At 41.4% G+C, this 22,403-nt stretch overlaps 1 protein-coding gene across 1 annotated transcript in view; it reads left to right on the top strand.

Annotated features, from left to right (window-relative positions):
- sdk2b (sidekick cell adhesion molecule 2b) overlaps positions 1 to 22,403 on the top strand; it is a 476,580-nt gene that overhangs the window by 434,335 nt on the left and 19,842 nt on the right. The window contains exons 30-44 of the mRNA XM_036571933.1: positions 112 to 313; positions 704 to 807; positions 1,523 to 1,593; positions 1,789 to 1,924; positions 2,053 to 2,109; positions 2,742 to 2,843; positions 3,007 to 3,122; positions 4,762 to 4,948; positions 5,533 to 5,670; positions 7,354 to 7,563; positions 8,763 to 8,888; positions 12,476 to 12,640; positions 12,726 to 12,866; positions 14,741 to 14,879; positions 17,135 to 17,264. Of these exons, the coding sequence (XP_036427826.1) occupies positions 112 to 313; positions 704 to 807; positions 1,523 to 1,593; positions 1,789 to 1,924; positions 2,053 to 2,109; positions 2,742 to 2,843; positions 3,007 to 3,122; positions 4,762 to 4,948; positions 5,533 to 5,670; positions 7,354 to 7,563; positions 8,763 to 8,888; positions 12,476 to 12,640; positions 12,726 to 12,866; positions 14,741 to 14,879; positions 17,135 to 17,264 (2,024 nt within the window). The remainder of the gene's footprint in view (positions 1 to 111; positions 314 to 703; positions 808 to 1,522; positions 1,594 to 1,788; positions 1,925 to 2,052; positions 2,110 to 2,741; positions 2,844 to 3,006; positions 3,123 to 4,761; positions 4,949 to 5,532; positions 5,671 to 7,353; positions 7,564 to 8,762; positions 8,889 to 12,475; positions 12,641 to 12,725; positions 12,867 to 14,740; positions 14,880 to 17,134; positions 17,265 to 22,403) is intronic.

The following is a 22,403-nucleotide window of genomic DNA, read 5'->3' on the forward strand; positions in this document are numbered from 1 at the left end:
TATTAGAAACACCCACCCTGTTAGTGCAGTGTCGAGTGGCGTTGTGTGCTACAGTAGGCCAAAAAGTAGTTTTTCCAACCTCTCGGTATGTGCCTGACCTTTGACCTCCAGTGCGACCCCAGCCTACCAGCCGCCCCACAGTGCCGCAGGAGAACGTTCAGGCACGCAGTGTACTGTTGTCATGGGAACCTGGCAGCGACGGTCTCTCTCCGGTCCGTTATTACACGGTGCAGGTCCGAGAACTTCCCAGCCGGAACTGGACCGTCCACTCGGCGTCCGTCAGTCACGACTCCACATCATACGTCGTGGACAGGTACACTACGTTACCAGTCTACAGTTATTACTGTTATTTTTCTGTACGTTTAAGATACGTTACATAATTATTTCCATAATTGCATAGTTGTGTAATAAATTACTTTCACATTTGTTTTATTTACACACAACAATAACTGTTCATCCTATTTGAATTGATATTGGTTTCAATAGTGCTGGTTTGTTAGGTGAGGAAAAACGTGATAACTGTGTAGCTTTTAGCTGCTGGTTTGTGCTGCAGTCTAAGCACAGTAGCATGAGAAGGCCTGGGCCAGAGGAGGCGTTTACGTTTGAAAATAATGGTTGTTTTTGGTGAATTATGGTGCGACGGAGTGTATTTACACTGGTGAGTGAAAACAGGAGGATAACTGGAGGCATCTGTGTGTTTCAGGCTGAAGCCCTTCACCTCATATCAGTTCCGAGTGAAGGCCACCAATGATATCGGAGACAGTGACTACAGCCAGGAGAGTGAAGCCATCACCACACTGCAGGACGGTGAGAACACACTGCCCCTAATCAGTGCTCTCAGTCTGGAGCTCAGAGTGAGCATTAGCTGAGCTAGCAAGCTAACTGCATGGTAAATAACTGTAAGGACTGCAGTCACTCCTGGTCACTATCAGAGTATCGGGGATGATGCCAGTGGTGTAACTAGAATATGGTAACCAGATTTATGTAAAGAAAACCAGGGACGTTTCCAGTACAGTGGTCAATATATCATTAAAATAGCCAATGTTTCTATCTATTAAATAAAAAGGGGGTCAGTTCCAGTTTCAGAAAATCATACAGTAGCTACCATGGAGAGTGAAGCTATGATAAGCTATGGAACTATGACACCTGGGAGCTTCTGGTAGAGTTTTACACAGCAGTGTTCTCTAAGACCTTAATCTGATCTGAGAAATCAGAGTGTGCTGTTTACACGACCACTTAGTAATCAGATAGCTGTAGAAATCTGATAATGATCAGATTTTTAAGTGCATGTAAACACACTGCCACATCCTCGGCAAATAATATGCCCTCTGTACTTTATCCCAGTTACCCAAAAATCAAAATTATCCATGATTTAATACAGTAATGAGTCTCAAACACAGCACTAAGAGCTCTGGTACTGATAGGAATGTTACTTAAGAAACAAAGTAGAACAATAGAAAGTGGGTTAATGGTTATGTTGAGAACTAACTCTCAGTATCTCTCTCTCTCTCTCTCTCTCCAGCTCCAGATGAATCTCCCATCATCCTCTCCGTCACTCCACACACCACCACCTCTGTTCTGATTCGTTGGCAGGTTAGACTGTTTATTCCTCTACAGTATATATATATATATATATGTATATATATACGGTACAATATTAATTGATCTGTATAATGAGGCTAAATATGTATATTTATAATTAGTCTATATAGTTAGGGTGAATATGTTTATTTATCTTTATAGTTATGGTGAATTTGTGTGTATGTTCTGTGTATTCCATCGTTGCAGCCTCCGGCGGAGGAGAAGATTAATGGGATTCCGCTGGGTTTCCGTATTCGTTACCGAGAGCTGCTGTATGACCGCTTACGCAGCTTCAGCGTCCAGCCCATCAACAGCCCGTCCACCAGCTGGGCCGAACTCACCTGTGAGAGATTTAGCTGTTTCTGCCTGAGGCTCCGTCTGCTGCTTTATGGGCTGTAAATGATCAATATTAACCTCAAACTATTCCCTTTCTCACCTCTCTCTCTCTCTCTCGCTCTCTCTCTCTCTCAGCTCCATACAGTATTCGTAACCTCAGTGACCCCTCTCTCACTCAGTATGAGCTGGACAGTAAGTCTTTAAGCCTTTAATGTTTCTTCTTGTAGTGTATATATATATATATATATATATATATATATATATAAATGTGCAGAAATGTGTTTTCAGTAGAGAATGGGGTCCACAAACCTTTGCACATGACTATATATATATATATATATATATATATATATATATATATATATATATATATATATATGTGTGTGTATGTGTATATATAGTCATGTGCAAAGGTTTGTGGGCCCCATTCTCTACTGAAAACACATTTCTGCACATTTTAATGCACAATTACTGTTTATCTGCTGAATGTAACATATAAGGTGAAAAATAAAGGCATAAAATGTGGCCTGTGCAAAAGTTATGGCACATTTTATATTTTCTATCTATTTTTTTTAACATATTAAACTCAGCAAAGACATAAAAAAGCACTTTCAAATGCTTAAAGTGTCAGAAAAGGCAAAGTGTGTCTCTAGAGAGGATGTGTAACTTATTTACACCCAGAAAATCAACCCATACATGTAATTTTACCAGGTGTGTTCAAACTTTTGCTTACTGCACACTTCTGCAACTGTATTTATATTACATTGCAGTATATTTATATTATATTGTGTGTGTGTGTGTGTGTGTGTGTCTGTGTTTCGTAGACCTGAGCAAACACAAACGCTATGAAATCAGACTGAGTGTGTACAACGCCGTGGGGGAGGGGCCAACCAGCCCGCCACAGGAAGTGTTTGTGGGAGAAGCAGGTAAGTGTGAGCCAACAAAAAAAAACTACAAATCCCATCAGCCCCTGCTCCAGCCTGTTCATATTCATATTCATATATAGCACTCCTGTATCAGATGTGCTAAAGCTTCTCAACGAAATAAGCAGAATAACTGATCAGCCCTTCTGCTCATCACTCTTCACAGTGCCAACAGCTCCGCCCCAAAACGTGGCCATCCAGTCAGCTACCGCCACACAGCTGGACGTCACGTGGGACCCTCCTCCGCTGGACACGCAGAATGGAGACATACAGGGCTATAAGGTGAAGTTATTTCATTTAAGTCATTTTTATTATTATATTCAATTAATCAATCAATCAATCAAGCAATTAATCAACCATTATTTAAACTCGAGTACGTTGAGGAGGCCCTCATTTACAATGGAGCTGAGCATTATACAAAAAAACAGGGATAGAAAAGAGTTTTTATACATTTATGAAAGTTATGCAAAACAGATCATTATTAAAACAGTACATAAGCCTAACAAGTCTAGTAGTAGTAATGATAAAATATTGAAATGATAAAAGAGTTTATCAAGTAAAAAAAATATATATATATAATTCTGAAGGAAACATGGAAACATGGTTGCGCAGCTTAAATGGCTCCCACTTCCTGCTAGATTGCTAGGTGATTGCTGTGGTGTCCCAGGTGGTCGCTAAGGTGTTGCTAGGTGGTTGCTATGGTATCCCATGCTGCTGCTAAATTGTTGCTAGGCAGTTGCCATAGTGTACAAGGTGTTGCTTTGCAATGCACAACCATAATAAATCAATAATTTATTATGATTTATCCCAGGTGGGCGCTAAGGTGTTGCTAGGCAGTTTCCATGGTATCCCATGGTGCTGCTAAATTGTTGCTAGGCAGTTGCCATTGTATCCCATGCTGCTGCTGAATTGTTGCTAGGCAGTTGCCATGGTATCCCATACCGCTGCTAAATTGTTGCTAGGCAGTTGCCATAGTGTACGAGGTGTTGCTTTGCAATGCACAACCATAATAAATCAATAAAAAGAAAAACTAAAATTAGTAATAAATCTCTTGGCTTGATGGCGCATACAAAACGGCAGATGTGGACGAAAGTCCTGAGGTCCAGCGGTTAGTTTTCCTTCATCCATCGTCTGTTTTCTTTTCCCTCTCTAGGTCTAGTAGAGCTTTGACAATGAGGGAGGGGCTAGAGTCAGGCTGGCTGTGTGCAAGTCTCGAGTTATATACTATATATACACTAACCAGCCACTTTATTCCACCTTCCACCTTCAAGTCCACCTTCTTGTTCCTACACTCTCTGTCCATTCTATCAGCTCCACTGACCCTATAGTTTCACTCTGTAGTTCTACAGTTACAGACTGTAGTCCATCTGTTCCCCTGCATACTTTGTTAGCCCCCTTTTACCCTGTTCTTCAGTGGTCAGGAACCTCATGGACCCTCACAGAGCAGGTACTATTTGAGTGATGGGTCATTCTCAGCACTGCAGTGACACTGACGTGGTGGTGGTTTGTTAGTGTGTGTTGTGCTGGTACGAGTGGATCAGACACAGCAGTGCTGCTGGAGTTTTTAAACACTGCGTGTCATTTTTTTCTAGCAAATTACAGCCACAGAGATTGTGTTTAACAGTCAAGGCAGAATTTATACAGTTATACAGAATGAATGAATTGAATTAATCAGACATGCCTTTGAAATGACAACTTCAGATTCTTATAAAAGTCACATTTTATATCCAAGAAACTCGACAAGCTAGCAAATTATACATCTTAGCTAAAGCTCGGAGCTGATTAGAACCAGAGGAAACCATCAGACCCAGATACACTCTCCTCCGTCTCAACGTTAACGTTTCCTGTACTTGCGATATTCCTAAAAACTGCAGAGCTTTTGTTTACTTTGTTGTTTCTGTTGTTTTTATTGATTTGGCAGATTTATTTCTGGGAGTACCAGCGTAAGAACCAGACGGAGAAGCTGCGGACGCTCTTCCTGCCCGAAGGAGGGGTGAAGCTGAAGAACCTGACCGGCTACACCACCTACATGATCAGCGTCGCCCCCTTTAACGCGGCGGGAGACGGACCGCGCAGTCCCCCCACCAGGGGGCGCACTCAGCAGGCCGGTACGCAGCCAGCAGTCACACGTCTGTCGTCTCTTTAAAAGCGTCTTCGAGAGTCATCTAAATGATTGGACACATTGATGTGCCGATTGCTGATTGTGTGAAAGTGATGTTAGCTAACATTATTAGCATGTATGCTAACACTGTCCCATTGTAGTCCCATTTCAGTGTATGATCACTCAGCCTACAGTCAGGGCTTTATGGGTAAAGTGAGACGGGTAGTCTTGTGCTTATTACCTGTAGTGACCTGGGTCACAGTGTGTTAACATGGATGCAGTGCATTGTGGGTAATGTGAGAGAGCTGGCTGTAAAAAGTTTTCATTTTCATTTTTTTGATTTGATTTAATTTTGGGTTCCTGCTGGTTGACGTCCACTCTTCTAAACAGATTTTTTCTAGGCTTAATGGAAAATGAGAAAGTCCTTCAGAGGAGAAAGTGATTTGTGTTGAGCGCTTTTTCCGTTGCTGGACCAGCAGAAATGATAAACCTTTAACAAAGTAATAATAAAGGAGCTTCTGGACTCTTCAAGTTGTTTGTTTTTGCCCTGTTTCTGTCTCTCCTCCTCACATCTCTCTCCCTCTCTTTCAGCTCCAAGTGCTCCGAGCTTTATCCACTTCAGTGAACTCACCACCACGTCCGTGAACGTTTCCTGGGGCGAGCCAGTCTTCCCCAACGGCATCATCGAGGGCTATCGCCTCGTCTACGAGCCCTGCACCCCTGTCGATGGTCAGTACTGTTCCTGAGCTTGTTTATGGGTGACGCCCGGAGTGAACTGACCCAACATTCTTCAGCAAACCCAAGTGTTGGTCTTAACAGTGAGCTGTTAATCGTGTCTAATAACAAAGCCGTTTGAAGCCCAACCAAACACCAATACTCACATACTCCACCAGCATCGAGCCCAGCAGTGGGTTGGTGTGACTACTGCATGATTCAGTCTCTAGAATGTTCTCCTCCATTCTCACTGATGAATGTAATTTGACTTGTCAGCACTTTTACTAGAACTTTCTGAAGCCAAAAAACAATACTAGAATTATGGTGTTTAGCAACGAATGTTGGTTTTTGGCAGGAGGTGTTTTGTGGAGAATGATAGCATTTGTTGGAAAATGGGAATGATTGGTATAAAATGTTGTTTTTTGAAGAATGGAGAGGGTAGTTGGGGAATAGTGGCGTTAGAAAATGTTTTTTGGTGGAGGATGATAGTGTGTGGTAATGAGTGATGGTGTTTGTTGGATAATGATAGTGTTTGCTAGAGAATGATGGTGTTGGTTTCAGGAGGAACACTGTATTCGACTTCAGTGACTTTAGTGACTTCAGAATGCTGGTGTTTGTTGGATAATGTTGGTCTCTGAATTCAATAGTGTTTGTTGAAGAATTCTGGTGTTGATTGGAGTGTGATGGTGTTTGGTGGAGAATTCTGGTGTTTATTGGAGTGTGATGGTGTTTGGTGGAGAATTCTGGTGTTTATTCAGAGTGTGATGGTGTTTGGTGGAGAATTCTGGTGTTTATTCGGAGTGTGATGGTGTTTGGTGGAGAATTCTGGTGTTTATTGGAGTGTGATGGTGTTTGGTGGAGAATTCTGGTGTTTATTGGAGTATGATGGTGTTTGGTGGAGAATTCTGGTGTTAAATGGAGAATGATGGTGTTTGGTGGAGAATTCTGGTGTTTATTGGAGAATGATGGTGCTTGCTAGAGAATGATGGTGTTGGTTTCAGAAGGAACACTATGGTCGCCTCTTCTGAAAGAGAACAGAGAGGATGAAGAGATGGAAAAAGATCAGGAGAAGCTTCTATATGTAGTACAGTGATTTCCAAATGCTGGTGTTTGTTGGAGAGTGTTGGGTCCGGATGAACTGAGCTTTAGGGATGAACACTTGTGGTGATTGATGTATCTAACAGTTAACGTGGCCTGGGTACTGCTGGAGGTCTGGTAGGTTGCTTCCTTCCTCAGAGTCTGGAATCATATCAACTGCCACCTGATTTGAAGTTGTATCTGAAGAAAGCAGTTTGTTTGACTCCTTTTTTCAAAGAAAACCGTTGAATAACCTTTAATGACACAAAACTGTAAAGTTCATGAACCTTTTTCAATCCAGCGACAATATCTTGGTCATTGTTGTCACAGTGGGCAGAGCAGGAAACTGTTGGCAGCGTTTGCGGCCCACTTAGCATATAAAATCCTAAAGAGTCCCAATTTAACGATGCATCCTGACTGTTCCAGACTGTAAGGCAGGAAGCAGGTGATTAGTACCCAGGTTACCTAATTCCACTAAGATACGTATAAGGATGAGACATTAAAGCAGGGAAAGTGTAAACTGTACATCGCTGTGTCTGTCTAGGATACGAAGACTAGCCTAGACTACAGTTTGTGTATGTAGCTCTTGTTGGTTGGACTAAAAGCAGTGTGTTTGTCTAGAACCCTCAGTGGCCTGTGCCGACTGTCTTGACTCCCCCTCCCCCCCAGGAGTCAGTAAGATAGTGACGGTGGACGTGAAGGGCAGCGCCCCCCTGTGGCTGAAAATTAAAGACTTAGCTGACGGGGTGACCTACAACTTCCGCATCCGCGCCAAAACCTTCACCTACGGGCCGGAGGTGGAGGCCAACATCACCACTGGACCTGGAGAGGGTCAGTCTGTCTGTCTGAATAACTGAAATTCTTTGAGAAAATTTAGGTTTGTTCTAAAAAACGTTTCTGTATCGTTTCTGTAAAGTCACTTTTCTACTCTTCCAAAGTTGCTGTCCCTCCTTGGGGTTTTCATAGTCATTTCGTGTTCATTATGAGCTAATGATGTCTGAGGATTTAGGGGTAGTTTGTCTCGTTTATTCTAAACTGGAACGTAGTCTGACGCTGATGTCTATTAAAATTATCATAAGCACAAAACACTGAAGGCAGACAATTTCCATCAGGTAGAACCGAGTGGCTCTGAAATAACTTTTTGCAAACAAGCAAAGTTTCAGTTTAAGATTTATTTGCAACAGAATCCAAAATATATTTTTCTATCTCTTCTGATATTTATAATCATCAATAATTGCAACCCTGTTTCCAAAAATTGGGACACTGTGCAGAATCTACAGGGGGTCCTGACCACTGAAGAACAGGGTAAAAGGGGGCTAACAAGGTATACAGAGAAACAGATGGACTACAGTCTGTAACTGTAGAACTACAAAGTGCACCTATATAGTAAGTGGAGCTGATAAAATGGACAAAGAGCATAGAAACAAGGAGGTGGCCAGAATGTTATGCCTGATCGGTGTATCTGCCCACTTTAAATTTGATGCCAGCAACATGTTTCAAAAAAGTTGGGGCAGGAATGACAAACGACTGGTAAAGTCACTTAATGCTTAAAAAACACCTGGTGGAATATCTCACAACTAATTAGGTTAACTGGCAACAGGTCAGTTAGATGATTGGGCATAATATAGCATCACAGAGCAGCTGAGTCTTTTAGATGAACATGAAATAGCTAAGTATGAATCAAAAGTGCAATTAAATGAAATTAATAGTTAAATATTCTAACTTTCCTGCTGGTTTGTACTGTTACAAGTGAACAGCTAGACTTCTTCTCCTCTACGTCTAGAGAGTAAATAGTGTATCTTGTGTACTGAAATAGCAGCTGTTCAAAGTTCAAAACCTTTGCTGCTGATACTGGAGGAACAGAACGACATCATTGATTATGTGAAAATACCCGAAATGTGCATTATGAACACTGAATAATATTTCAGTAATCTTTGTTTTTATGTGATCACCCAGGCCGGATTATAAGTAAATCATTTTGAATGTTGTATAAAGCAGAAATAATGTCTCAACCTTCCCCGGTGCTATAGGTGCCCCGGGGCCCCCCGGTGAACCGTTCATCTCTCGCTACGGTTCCGCTCTCACCATTCACTGGACTAACGGTGATCCTGGACGAGCCCCCATCACACGATACGTCATCGAGGCCAGACCTTCAGGTAAAAGTTCAAGAATGTGTGTTTTATATTCTTTATTTTTTAAGTGCAGTGATTTAAGCCAGAAATCATTCTACGCTCTAATGTCGGAGATGCATCACAGGTAAAAGGTAAAAGAAGTTAAATCATTTAAAACAAAATACACAAACATCCCGTCCAGCTCAACTCAACAAAGCCTGTCTTTATTCCTATTACGCAGTGGTGGACGAAGTACACAAACCATGTACTTGAGTTAAAGTAGAGATGCCCAAGGTAAAATATTACTCCAGTGAAAGTAAATTACTCCCTTTAGACCTCCACTTGAGTAAAAGTACAAAGGTTTTGCCTCAAATGTACTTAAGTATCAAAAGTAAAAGTACTTAAAGATTAATTATAACTTTAATGTCTTATTATCATTTTTGTAATAAGACTCTGCTTCATTAACTCATTTTAGGTGAAAATACTCCAGTGTCTCTCTTGGTAAACCAACCTTTAATAGAATGTCATTAATTAGTGACGCTGATGTCTATTAAAATTATCATAAGCACAAAACACTGAAGGCAAACAGTTTCCATCAGGTAGAACTGAGTGGCTCTGAAATAACTTTTTACAAACAAGCAAAGTTTCAGTTTAAGATTTATTTGCAGCTTAGTTACAAGTTTAAGTTTAATAAAAACTTTAAACTCAGATTCACAAATGAGTTTCCTTTACTAAACTGCATCTGTAGGTCTCTGTTCATAAACATAAACTAGCCAAAACTAATTTACTATAAAATGAAAGTGTTTGTATAAATTCAGAAAAAAGACACGTCAGTCACAACTGCATATGTGTACATATTTCTATATTGTGGTCTGTTTACACAAAGTTAGGTTAGTTCATCATTTATGTTGAATAGACTCTCCCAAAATTTTACGCTGCTGCACTGATGTTGAACTGTATGCTTGGACTGGGTCGGTATGTCCAACAGGTCAAAACAAGCTCAAAACAAAGTGACCGCTGTGCCCTGATTGGTGTTCTTGCTTTGCGCTTCTTTCGTTTTAACATGTTACATTTTTATGCGAACGAAAGCCAAAAGGAACGACAGATTTCTCATTATGTGGTGGAGTAAAAAGTGAGATATTTGACTTTGAAATGTAGTGGAGTGAAAGTAAAAAGTCGCCCAAAATGGAAAGACTTCAGTAAAGTACAGATACATGAAAAAACTACTTAAGTACAGTAACGAATTACATTTACTTAGTTACTGTCCACCACTGCTATTACAAAAACTCATGCACTTAAAAAATGATCCCTTGGTAAGTGAAATCATCTTAAATCTCCTGAATATGTCTTAATGTGCTGAAACTCTGGTCGATGCTTTTATCACTTCTCATCTTGATTACTGTAATTCTGTTTTTACTGGTCTTCCTGCAAACATCTTAAACAGACTGCAGTATTCAAAACCCGACTGTAAGAGTTCTCACCCATACCAAACGAGCAGAGCGTATCATTCCTGTCCTGTACTGGTTACACTGGCCTCCCATTACTTCACATATTAAATAAAAGATACTTTTACTTTTAAAGATACTTTTCATTTTACTTTTAGATGACTTTTAATGCACTACATGGTCTGGCACCTCCATACCTAACTCAGCTCCTACATCTGTACGTCCCTTCAAGTAAACTCAGGTCTTCAAGCTCTGGGCTGTTGGTTGTCCTGTGTTCTTGGGGTGGCAGGTGCTTTAGTGTTACGGCTCCTCAGCTCTGGAACTCCTCACCCCAAAACTGTTTCTGTTTCTCTGCGTACTTTGTTAGCCCCCTTTTACCCTGTTCTTCAGTGGTCAGGACCCCCATGGACCCTCACAGAGCAGGTGCTTTGGGTGGTGGATCATTCTCAGCACTGCAGTAACACTGAGGTGGTGGTGGTGTGTTAGTGTGTGTTGCGCTGGTCTGAGTGGATCAGACACAGCAGTGCTGCTGGAGTTTTTAAACACTGTGTCCACTCACTGTCCACTCTATTAGACACTCCTACCTTGTCGGTCCTCCTTGTAGATGTAAAGTCAGAGACGATAGCTCATCTGCTGCTGCACAGTTTGTGTTGATCATCCTCTAGTCCTTCATCAGTGGCCACAGGACGCTGCCCACAGGACGCTGTTGGCTGGATATTTTTAGTTGGTGGACTATTCTCAGTCCAGCAGTGACACTGAGGTGTTTAAGATCCACTCAGACCAGCGCAACACACACTAACACACCACCATCACATCAGTGTTACTGCAGTGCTGAGAATGACCCACCACCCAAATAGTACCTGCTCTGTGAGGGTCCATGGGGGTCCTGACCACTGAAGAACAGGGTAAAAGGGGGCTAACAAAGTATCAGAGAAACAGATGGACTACAGTCTGTAACTGTAGAACTACAAAGTGCACCTATATAGTAAGTGGAGCTGATAAAATGGACAGTGAGCGTAGAAACAAGGACATAATGTTATGCCTGATCGGTGTAAATAAAACATGTTATATTAACAGGCTGGAGCCACACTGCACACAGAGAACACTGTTACTCACAGTTTGCTCTCTGTCCCAAACTTACATCTCCTTTCTCAGCCTCAGCAACCCCCCACATAAACACACAGCCCGCAGGCTTGACCCGCCTTACAGTGAGAGTCTCTGTAATACAACCACCACAAACTAACAGGATGAACATTCCCACGCACACAAGAGTTCTTTAGTAAAGAAAATGGTTCTATGTAGAACCATGACCACTCTATGAACTCTTTGTATGCTTTAATGGTTCTTTGCATGGTGAAATGGTTCTTCAGATTGATTGAAAATGTGTGAAAAGGGTATTATATAGCACCAAAAAGGGTTCTGCTATTGTGACGATGTCAAGCTTGTAGCAATGGTGCTACATAGAACCCTTTTCAAACACAACACATTCTCCATCAGTCTGAAGAACCATTTCGGCATGGAGAGAACCATTTAAACATGCAAAGGGTTCTTTGAGTGTTCACGGTTCTATATAGAACCATTTTCTTTACTGAAGAACATTTAAAGACCCATCGTTGCGAGAATTACAGTGTAATTCTTGAAACAAGCAAAATTATCCACCAATTTCATGAGAGAAAATGGCTTAAACCACGTTTACAAATAGGTAGACCTTATAAAGTTCTTGCTGCAGTCTTATAATGAGAAATATTAGAAATATTGATTAGATTTGAGGTGATTTCACTGTCCGTGGTGTCTGTTTCTGCAGCTCTCTTCAGCAGAGTGTCTGTGTTTTGTGATCTAGAGTATGGCGCTCGCTGTAGGAGCTTGCTGATGCATGTTAAACTCCAGCAATAAAGTTAATAGTGTGATTCTGGCCGCTGTTACTGTATTCAGCTGTAAAGGCAGGAAACTCCCAGCTCTGTCCTGAGAGCACTGTAGCATTTATGAGGTACATATAAAATCTGCGAGTTGTTTAGGTTACAAATTATACGGCACAAAGGCAGCAGGGCTTTTAACTGTGCAAGATTTGGCATGTCGGGCTTGGCGAGGTGGGATCTTCTCAGCTTTTTATCACAGTCGCATGAAGAATAAAGGCCTGAACTGAAGGTTTTCATGATTGCCCTCATGAGGTTTGCATTTGTGTTACAGATGAAGGTCTGTGGGACATTTTGATCAAGGATATTCCTAAGGAAGTGACGTCATACACTTTTAACATGGACATCCTGAAGCAGGGGGTCAGCTATGACTTCCGGGTCATCGGTGTCAACGACTATGGATACGGCTCTCCGAGTCAACCGTCTCCTTCTATCTCAGGTTGATGTTAAATTCAGTCTTGTAGCCCAGTGACTGAAACAGGATGATTTTTATTTGTTAATATGTCTTGTGCTTTCTCCTCCAGCCCAGAAGGTGGCGCCGTTCTACGAGGAGTGGTGGTTCCTGGTGGTGGTGGCGTTGGTCGGTCTCATCTTCATCCTGCTGCTGGTCTTCATCCTCATCATTAGAGGCCAGAGCAAGAAGTACGCCAAGAAATCAGACTCAGGTAGCCGCTTTTGTTCCGTCCTCATACAAAGTTCGAGTTGAGATGCAAGAAAAGTCCCAATATAAGATCAGTTAAAAGTCCCAAACACAGAAGTAAACTTTAAACAACGAAACCAAAACTCTGAGTTTGTAATTTCAAAAAACTCTTTGTGTTTCAGTAGTGACATGAAATTGTAGGAAGCATTTTTTAATAAAGTTTTTATTTAAAAATTAAAGTCATAATAAATCTAAATCCTCCTTTTTTAAATGTAAAAATATGAATCATAGTGTTTTGTTATTATTGTCTGAATTCAACTATTGTATTTGGGACTTTTAACTGATCTTGGACTTTAGACTAAAATCCTTCTGCTCCGAGTGACCCTTTACCTTATGTTTATTAAAACTTGTAATAAACATTCTATTTTATCACAACCAAAACAGTCATAACTCTACCCAGACTTTACCAAATGTTTCAGTCGTGACTGTTTCGGTGGCAATTTTAGCTCATATTGAGCTCAGAAACGCAGCCAGTACATGACCAGCAAACACAGCTTTGAACAGCTGTTTACACATAAAATCATATTTTTCATCAAAACACTAAGAAGTGCTGAACTGCAGAAAATATGATGATTCTTAATGTTCCACACTGATTTTCAGACTTTGGGACACATTTACTTCAAAACAATGGGATCTAACTGCTCACCATGTGGCCATGAGGGACAGGGATGCAGCCTCACTTCCTGCTCTAAAATGCAGGGGCGTGCCTAAAATAAGGCTCCGCCTACTGACTTAAACTCAGTATTTTTAGGATAAAGTTTTTATTCAAAAGAAAATTTTTGTGTTCCTAAAATGTAAAAATACATTTTTGTTGTGTTGTGTTTTGTCTGAATTCCACTGTTGTGTGAACAATTCCTCCGGTTACATTTGTGTATTCAGTGTATTTTTAAACATCATTCTGAATCACAGCAAAAGAATCATTTGGAATATGAGATGCATACAGAGCTTCATTTGTGCCAGAATCAGACAGATATGGATTCAGCACCTCCAAGATTAGATCTGGCACCTCAATCGCATATTAAATACATTCATGTGACAATCTGTGGAGATCATAAAAAATCATGACAATATTTTCCGTAAATAAATCAATATTTAGAGTCCTGTACAAAAGTCAGAGACCATCCTTCAATTAAAACGCACGTTATTAATTTCAGAAGATATTTGTGAGGAGATTAGATATAAGATGATGCACTTGCTTAATGCAGGAGAAAGACAAGCAACAGAGAAAATGTGGCTCCTAACAACCACCTGGAAGATCTGGTAGACCCCAAAACTGTCCCCATCAGATAAACAGCCCTTAAAGCTTTCATCTTTGAGAGAGAGGAGAAAATCAAGCTCCTTCAGTGCTTAATTTAAGTGACTCCCAGCACTGCTCACTGCTGTATTTACTTCGTTTCGGTTTACGCTTGCTTTTCTCGTTTTTTCGGTTTCCTAGATTTTCTCTGTCTGAGATATGGTGGAGGCTTTCCTTGTAGAGGTCTCAGCCTCAGGATCTTGAATCATTTATCCATGAAGGATGAATTCAATTTTATTAAAAAAAATAAATGTTTTACACTGACTTACACTGAAAACATAAACACAGCTAGCTAGTATTTTGTCAATCAATAAGCTTGATGTAAATATGATCATACACTAATAATCAACTAAATTTGTCACATTTAAAATAACCTTTGGTTAAATGTCTATGTTGTAATGATGTCCAGCAGCCACCAGGGGAGCCACTGAAGGTTAAAAACCACTGATCTAAGAACCTGAATTGTATTAATTCATGCTGACATTAAAGGTAGAACTTCATGATGAGTGATTCATGATTTCATGTATGTATGTATTTTTTTCTAGGCAACAACTCGAACTGCAAGGCGCTGACCCACGGAGAGATGGTCAGTCTGGACGAGGGCCGATTCCCCGCTCTGGAGCTGAACAACCGCCGCCTGTCCGTCAAAAACTCCTTCTGCCGCAAGAACGGCGTCTACACCAGGCCAGTGCAGCTCTGCTTTTCCTCTCCATCCGTCTGTCTGTTTTTGTTGTCTGTCTGCCTCTTGCTGTCTGTGGGTTTCCTCTGTCTGGGTTTCCATTACAGTTAGCATCACTAGCCTGGAATTCTCTGCAGCCAATGTTTTTAGCCAGAAACATTCAAACTGTGGCTTTCACTTTTTTCAAAACAGGAAATGCATTGGCTCGAAATGTGGGAGACTAACAGATTTCAGCTGCTGAGCAGTAATGAGACTCATTCCACTCATTCTTTTCCCCGCTTTTAGCGTAAAGCTCTCGCAGTCGCACGTTAGCTTCACTCTCACATGTGTGCACCATTCGGGAGTAATCATAGAAAATTACACCATTACAATTGCTGTAAGGGTCCATTTTTATACTGCACGTAGTCTGTTAACCCTTTAAAAGGGTACGTATGTGGTCCACACCTCAGTTCCTCACTCACTGAACTACAGAACCTTTAATAGATTTGAATAGGTTCCACTATAGTGGTTCTCCTTATACATGAAACAACCAAAGCACACATTAAAAATTTGCAAACAGCTCATCAGTGTAGGATCCAGAATCATTTGGGTGAGGAATAAAAAAATATATAATGTATTAGCTTTACACTCTGGTCATAACGGAGTAATTTATAGTGTTTTTAGAATTAATGACTAGTAATAGGCCTGCAGTTTGGGAGGTTAATGCTCTGGATCATCTGAGCTGCAGGCGAGAAAGTGTCCATGTGCCTGCATACTGTGGAAAAACTGATGACAATAGCACACGGCGAGGGTCACCCCGTCCAGCTTTCCGCTGTAAAACAGCCTGGAAACAGTGCAGCGTTTTTCCACTAATAATCCATCAGTTTCCAGCAATCATGTGACCTGCACTGTGACTGCCGGACAGAACGACGAGAGTTAAAATAAGGCACATTGAAGGCCAGTTCAGAGACTGGAACTGTCACTGGATTCTAATCTGTGGAAGTAAAGTAAAGAATTAAATGCTGTTCTGTGTTGAACTGTTCTATTAAAGTTGTTTTATGTGAACTACAGCTCAAAATTTGGATTGATTTCAATACAAAAGCAGTACGATGGTAGATAAAGGTATAGAATTATTCTGGGATAAAAGTTCTTCATGTTTGTGTGTGTGTTTACATGTATATACACACACTATATGTCCAAAAGTTTGTGAACACCCCTTTTCATGAGTGAATTCAGCTGCATTAAGGTCACCCACTGCTGACACAGTAGTCTAAATGCACACACAGCTTGTATAATCTCTGTAAAAAAGCACTGACCGATAGAATGGGACACTCTGAAAAAGCCCCCCAGCATCAGGCTGTGGAGTAGTGGAACTGTGTTCTCTGGGGTGATGGAACTCCATCCAGTATCTTTGGGATGAGTTGGAGTGACCCAGAACTGACCATCCAACATCAGTACCTGACCTCACTAATGCTCCATCAAATCCTCACAGCAATGTTCAACATCTAGAAGCCTTCCAGAAGAGTGGAGACTGTTACTGCAGCACAAACTCACTGTTAACTGATCGGGTGTCCACAAACTTTAGGCCACATAGTGTATATGTGTACATATAAATATATATGTAGATGATTCTAAAAAGAGACTGCTGCATAAAGTTATGACAAAACTAATGTCTATATTGCCTCATATTTCTAATATGACAGTCACATCTCAAAATAGATAAATTGACAAAAAATCTTCCTATAAATGCATATTTACTGAAAATACCTGAAATATTAAACAAGCCGTTTAACACATTTTAATACAAAATAACAAACATTATCAACATGAATAATGATATATAAAGTATGTGGTATGTAGTCCGTAGAGACTGCAGGAAGTTTTATTATTAATACTTGACATTATTATTACGCTTTGGCTGATTGACTACGTTTGGGGTAAGGGGTAGTTTTTTTTTCCAAACTAGCACTTTAACTGCCCCCCAAAGCTGTGTGTGTACATGTGTGGAATGTACAGATGTGTCTCTGTGGGCTTTGAAGTGAGTGAAGAAGGAACACCTGGGCAGGTAGAGCCTGAACACTTCAGACAAAACAGAAACCTTCTTTCTCACACAGACGTCTCAGACTGAATCAAATTCCACTGGTTTCTCATCAGGTTGAACGAATAACTGACTCTAAATGTAGGTATTGTGATATAAACTGAGTCTATTTTTGTGGGCGGAGCCTGCAGAGGGGAGCTATCTGATGAAACAGATGTTAAATGACACCTCTCTCCTGTGCAGGTCTCCCCCGAGGCCGAGTCCTGGTGGGCTGCATTACTCTGATGAAGACATTAGCACCAAATACAACGACCTGATTCCAGCAGAGAGCAGCAGCCTGACGGAGAAGCCCTCAGAGATATCAGATTCACAGGTACACACCCACACCAGCACGGCCTGGCTGAGGAACCCTCGGAGATATCAGACTCAAACTCCTACCTACAAAGCCCTACCATGTACCTACACTTTATTGGCCACTTTATAAGAAACACCTACCATACAGGTGCTTCTGTTAGGTGCACAGTTACTGACTGTAGCCCGTCTGTTACTGCATGGTTTATCAGGCCCCTCTACCCTGTTTATCAATGAAAAGGAAACTCAATATGATCAATACTGATCAGATACTACTGGCACAGCTCATAAATGAAATCAAAATCAAAATCAAATCAAATCACAGTCATTGTCACATCACATTTACACAGTTCACAGGTGCTAAAGTGATTGAAAATCTGAGGTGTGTAGTCCTCTTGTAGTACTTAAATAAAAATATACATGATAATCCAGTGATAATCTGTTATGGACAAAGTAAAATATTTCTGTACTTGAGTAAAAGTAAAAGTAAATGTACAAATACTACTCTTAAAAAGAGTTGATGGTCCTTTAAGGTGTCTTTAGTAAAGGAAATGGTTGTATTTAGAGCTATAAATTCTATCAGGACAGCTAGTCGAGTCCAAACTAAACATGATGAAGCCGGATTTAGCTGTTATCCCAGCTAGAAATGTTTTTGTTCTAGAAATGTTCTGTGAATATTACACTATTAACGTTTTCAGTGGGAAGTTTTTTTCTTTGTTCCCGGAAAGTTCTTCTAGAAACGTTCTCTAAAAGCATCCTCACAACATCCTCTGAATGTTCCGGTTAAAACGTTTTGTTTTAGTTAACATGTAACCGTAGAGGAACTTTATTTGAAACGACAAACATCCTTAAAACATTCTTTCAACATTAGATTAAAAGATTTTGGTAACACTTTACTGAAGGGTGCTGTTCATAAGGCTGCATAACACCTACATAAGCTTGTCATGACAACTATGTTTTTGTAACTTATCCTTGCAAAAGTCTTTCTGAGGTTCTAGATCTCAGGATGCTATAAGCTGCATTATTTAATATTATTTATAATTTTATTTTTCTGTTTGTGTAAAACACTTTGAACTGCCGCTGTGTATGAAATGTGCTAGACACATAAACATGCCCTGTGTTGCCTTGCCTATAGAACCATTTCATGCTTCAGATTGTTCTTCAGAAATGGTTCCTCAGGTTGATGGAGAACGTGCTGTATATGGTTCTATATAGCACTGAAAAGGGTGTCAAGCTTGTAACAATAGAAGAATCTTTTTTGGTGCTATATAGAACCATATACAACATATTCTCCATCAATCTGAAGAACGATTTAAGCATGAAATGGGTCTATATAGAACTCAATGTTCTAATCAGAACCATTGCCTTTACTAAAGAACCCTTGAAAAAGTATTTTATATTTCTATTCGAGTAAAACCACAAAAACACTTGCTTGTGAATGTACTTAAGTATCAAAAATGAGTACTTTGAGTTATTATATCTTGTGTAATATTATTTTGAAGAACAGCTCCTGTTTATGAGAGCTGGGTCACTGGTGTTGGGGGTCACTATGTGAGGTGAAAAGGGGTTTAACTTTCTTACTTTTTTCTAATTAACTAATAAGGTTAATTCTGTACTGATGACTAATTTAAAAATGGTTCAAATTAATAAATATGATAATAATAAGGGTTAATATTTCTAAGCCCGGGATGTATCCTAAAGGGCATTTTGTGAAAGAACAAAAGTGTCGCATAAGTAGGTTATGAGCCCTCCAGAAATGGACCGTCCTGGCCTGCTTTAGTTCTAAAGCCCTAACTGGGAATGTTCTAACCAGGCCAGATCTGCGGTGTAGGTGGGACGCTCAGGGTGGGTGTGGGTGTGGGGAGGGCGGGGGATTGATACACGTTCTAGATCATTTCAAAAGGCTTTGTGGATCCTGATCTTCCTGGGCCTGTATGAGGTGGGAGTTGTAGATCACGGCTGCAGAGTTATGTGAACCTGTTTACTACAAAAGAGCTACAACAATGCTGCCCCTGGGGAACAGGCGTGACCCTGACACAGACAAAGCCTTTTTCACAAAAACAGTCCTGACTTCTACCCATAACAGGGTAACGTTACACCCCCCTGCCCAAAGTAACTACTGTGAAATTAAAATCGATGAGAGAACACTGCATTAATGGAACACTACAAATGTCACGTTGCACCACAACTGCATTAACAGGGTACATAAGGTACATAAACAGAAGAGAAAATAGGTGGAAGCAAAAGTTTCTCATGATTCATGATCAAAGTTAACTGGTACTTCGTCACACCTCATACAAAGTCAGATTCAGGGACGTCTACAATGTTCAGTGCATCATGTGGTGATGATGTTTCTGGCAAGGAAAGCTGGTTGATTTTGTGATGTATTAGCTTTTAAGTTCCATTCATCAGCTACCTGGTCCAGCAAAGCAGATTAGACATACCGCAGGTCTTAGTCCGACCATGGATGAGGTACTACAAACCTGGGTAACTGTGAACTTTTGAATCCTACACCATGAACCATTAACACTAACAGTCAGGCATCTGTCATTGGCCCTGGACTTGATCAGTCGAGTCTCAGAGATGAGAGTTGTGTGTTGAGTCCCTGAGGTGCGACTCCGAGTCCAGTATCTGATGTATAAGTCTGAGTCAAGTCTCTGAGGTGCAAGTCTGAGTTGAGTCTCGAGCTTCTGAGGTACAAGTCTGAGTCAAGTCTTGAGTCTCTGAGGTGTGAGTCTAAGTGTAGTGTCAAGTCTCTGAATTACAAGTCCGAGTCGAGTGTCGAGTGTCTTAGGTGCGAGTCTGAGTCGAGTGTCGAGTGTCGAGTGTCTTAGGTGCGAGTCTGAGTCGAGTGTCGAGTGTCTAAGGTGTGAGACCGAGCCGAGTCTCGAGCTTCTGAAGTGTGAGTCTGAGTTGAGTCTCATGTCTGTAGAAGTCTGAGTTGAGTCTCTGAGGTATGTGTCTGAGTCGAATCTCGAGCTTCTGAGGTACAAGTCCAAGTCGAGTCTTGAGTCTCCGCAGTGTGAGTCTGAGTCTAGTGTCGGGTCTCTGAGGTACAAGTCCGAGTTGAATGTCAAGTCTCTGTGGTGTGAGTCTGAGTCTAGTCTCAAGTCTCTGAGGTGCGAGTCTGAGTTGAATGTTGAGCCTCTGAGATGTGATTCCAAAATAAGTCTTGAGTCTCTGAGGTGTGAGTCTGAGTCGAGTGTGGAGTCTCTGAGGTGCGAGTCTGAGTTGAGTGTTGAGCCTCTGAGGTGTGAGTTTGAGTCAAGTGTAGATTCTTTGAGGTTTGAGTTTGAGTCTGAGTCGAGTGTCGATTCTCTGAGGTTTGAGTCTGAGTCGAGTGTCAAGTCTCTGAGGTGCGAGAAGGCCACAGTGATGAAGTGCCAACAGCAGGCAGACCTTGAGTAAGTAGACTGGTTTTTGCACTACAGTGTGAATCATAATTGACTTTGGGCACCAGATGGTCATCATGCACTTGGCATGTTAACTCATCTTTTTAGAGCTGGCACTGAACAGAAACACAGACACTTTTGGATGGTCTAACAGCTCCATAATTCCTCATAGAGTCTCAGGAAAGCAATATGTAGTAGAACACTTTAGTTATGTTGGTTGCAATAGAGCATTTCCACTGTGAACTCAGCAGCATTCTGGAATAAACATTCAGCACAAGACAGACATTTGAAGCTCACTGTGTCAGCCTGCATACACAAAACGAAAATTCCTGTTAGGCCTTTTAACAGTAGTGAGGAACTGATATATGCATCAGAGATGCCAACGTCCTGAGGCCACCGAACACACCCATATGCTCATCACATTTTTAGAGTGTGTGATCTGTGTGTCTCCTTGCCAAGCTCAACAGTCGATCCTCCCTGTCCGGTTTGAAGCTGGTACAAGGTCAACCTTGACCTGTTTGCCTGTCTTCTGGACCAGTTCAGCCTTCGTGGAGCCACCAACATGTGCCTAGGTGGTATCAAACAGTTTCACATGATTCATAATTAAAATTAACTGGTACTCAGCTTCATCACCCCTCATACCAGGTCAGATTCAGGGACGTCTACAATGTTGAGCGTATCGTGTGGTAAAAACATTCGACTCAGATTTGACTCACACCTCAGAGACTCGAGACTTGTTTTGGACTCACACTTCAGAGACTCTGAGTCAAGTGTGGAGTCTCTGAGGTGTGAGTCCAAAACAAGTCTTGGGTCTCTGAGGTGTGAGTCTGAGTCAAGTGTCGAGTCTCTTAGGTGCAAGTATGAGTCGAGTCTCTTGGGTGCGAATCTGAGTCGAGTGTCGAGTCTCTTAGGTGCAAGTCTGAGTCAAGTGTCAAGTCTCTTAGGTGCAAGTCTGAGTCGAGTGTCGAGTCTCTTAGGTGCAAGTCTGAGTCGAGTGTTGAGTCTCTTAGGTGCGAGTCTAAGTGTCGAGTCTCTTAGGTGCGAGTCTGAGTCAAGTGTCGAGTCTCTTAGGTGCAAGTCTGAGTCGAGTGTCGAGTCTTTTAGGTGCAAGTCTGAGTCGAGTGTCAAGTCTCTTAGATGCGAGTCTAAGTCAAGTGTCGAGTCTCTTAGGTGCGAGTCTGAGTCAAGTGTCGAGTCTCTTAGGTGCAAGTCTAAGTCGAGTGTCGAGTCTTTTAGGTGCAAGTCTGAGTCGAGTGTCGAGTCTCTTAGGTGCAAGTATGAGTCGAGTGTCGAGTCTCTTAGGTGCAAGTCTAAGTCGAGTGTCGAGTCTTTTAGGTGCAAGTCTGAGTCGAGTGTTGAGTCTCTTAGGTGCGAGTCTGAGTCAAGTGTCGAGTCTCTGAGGTGTGAGTCCAAAACAAGTCTCGGGTCTCTGAGGTGTGAGTCTGTGTCGAGTGTCTTAGGTGCGAGTCTGAGTCGAGTGTCAAATCTCTTAGGTGATCTGTGTGTCTCCTTGCCGAGCTGAACAGTGGATCCTTCCTGTCCAGTTTGAAGCTGGTACAAGGTCAACCTTGAACTGTTTGTCTGTCTTCTGGACCAGTTCAACCTCCATGGAGCCACCAGCATGTGCCTTTGATCGTCCTGCTGTACCAGAAAGCTCCACCTGCCTCTGCCACCCTCCTGATGAGATTGAAATCCAGTCGTGGATTTAATTGTCACTCTTTTTAGATATTGTCTTAAATTCTTTTAGATAATTCTCAACCCAACTTTGT

This window comes from Colossoma macropomum, unplaced genomic scaffold, assembly GCF_904425465.1.
Source record: "Colossoma macropomum unplaced genomic scaffold, Colossoma_macropomum, whole genome shotgun sequence".
NCBI classification, from domain to species: domain Eukaryota; kingdom Metazoa; phylum Chordata; class Actinopteri; order Characiformes; family Serrasalmidae; genus Colossoma; species Colossoma macropomum.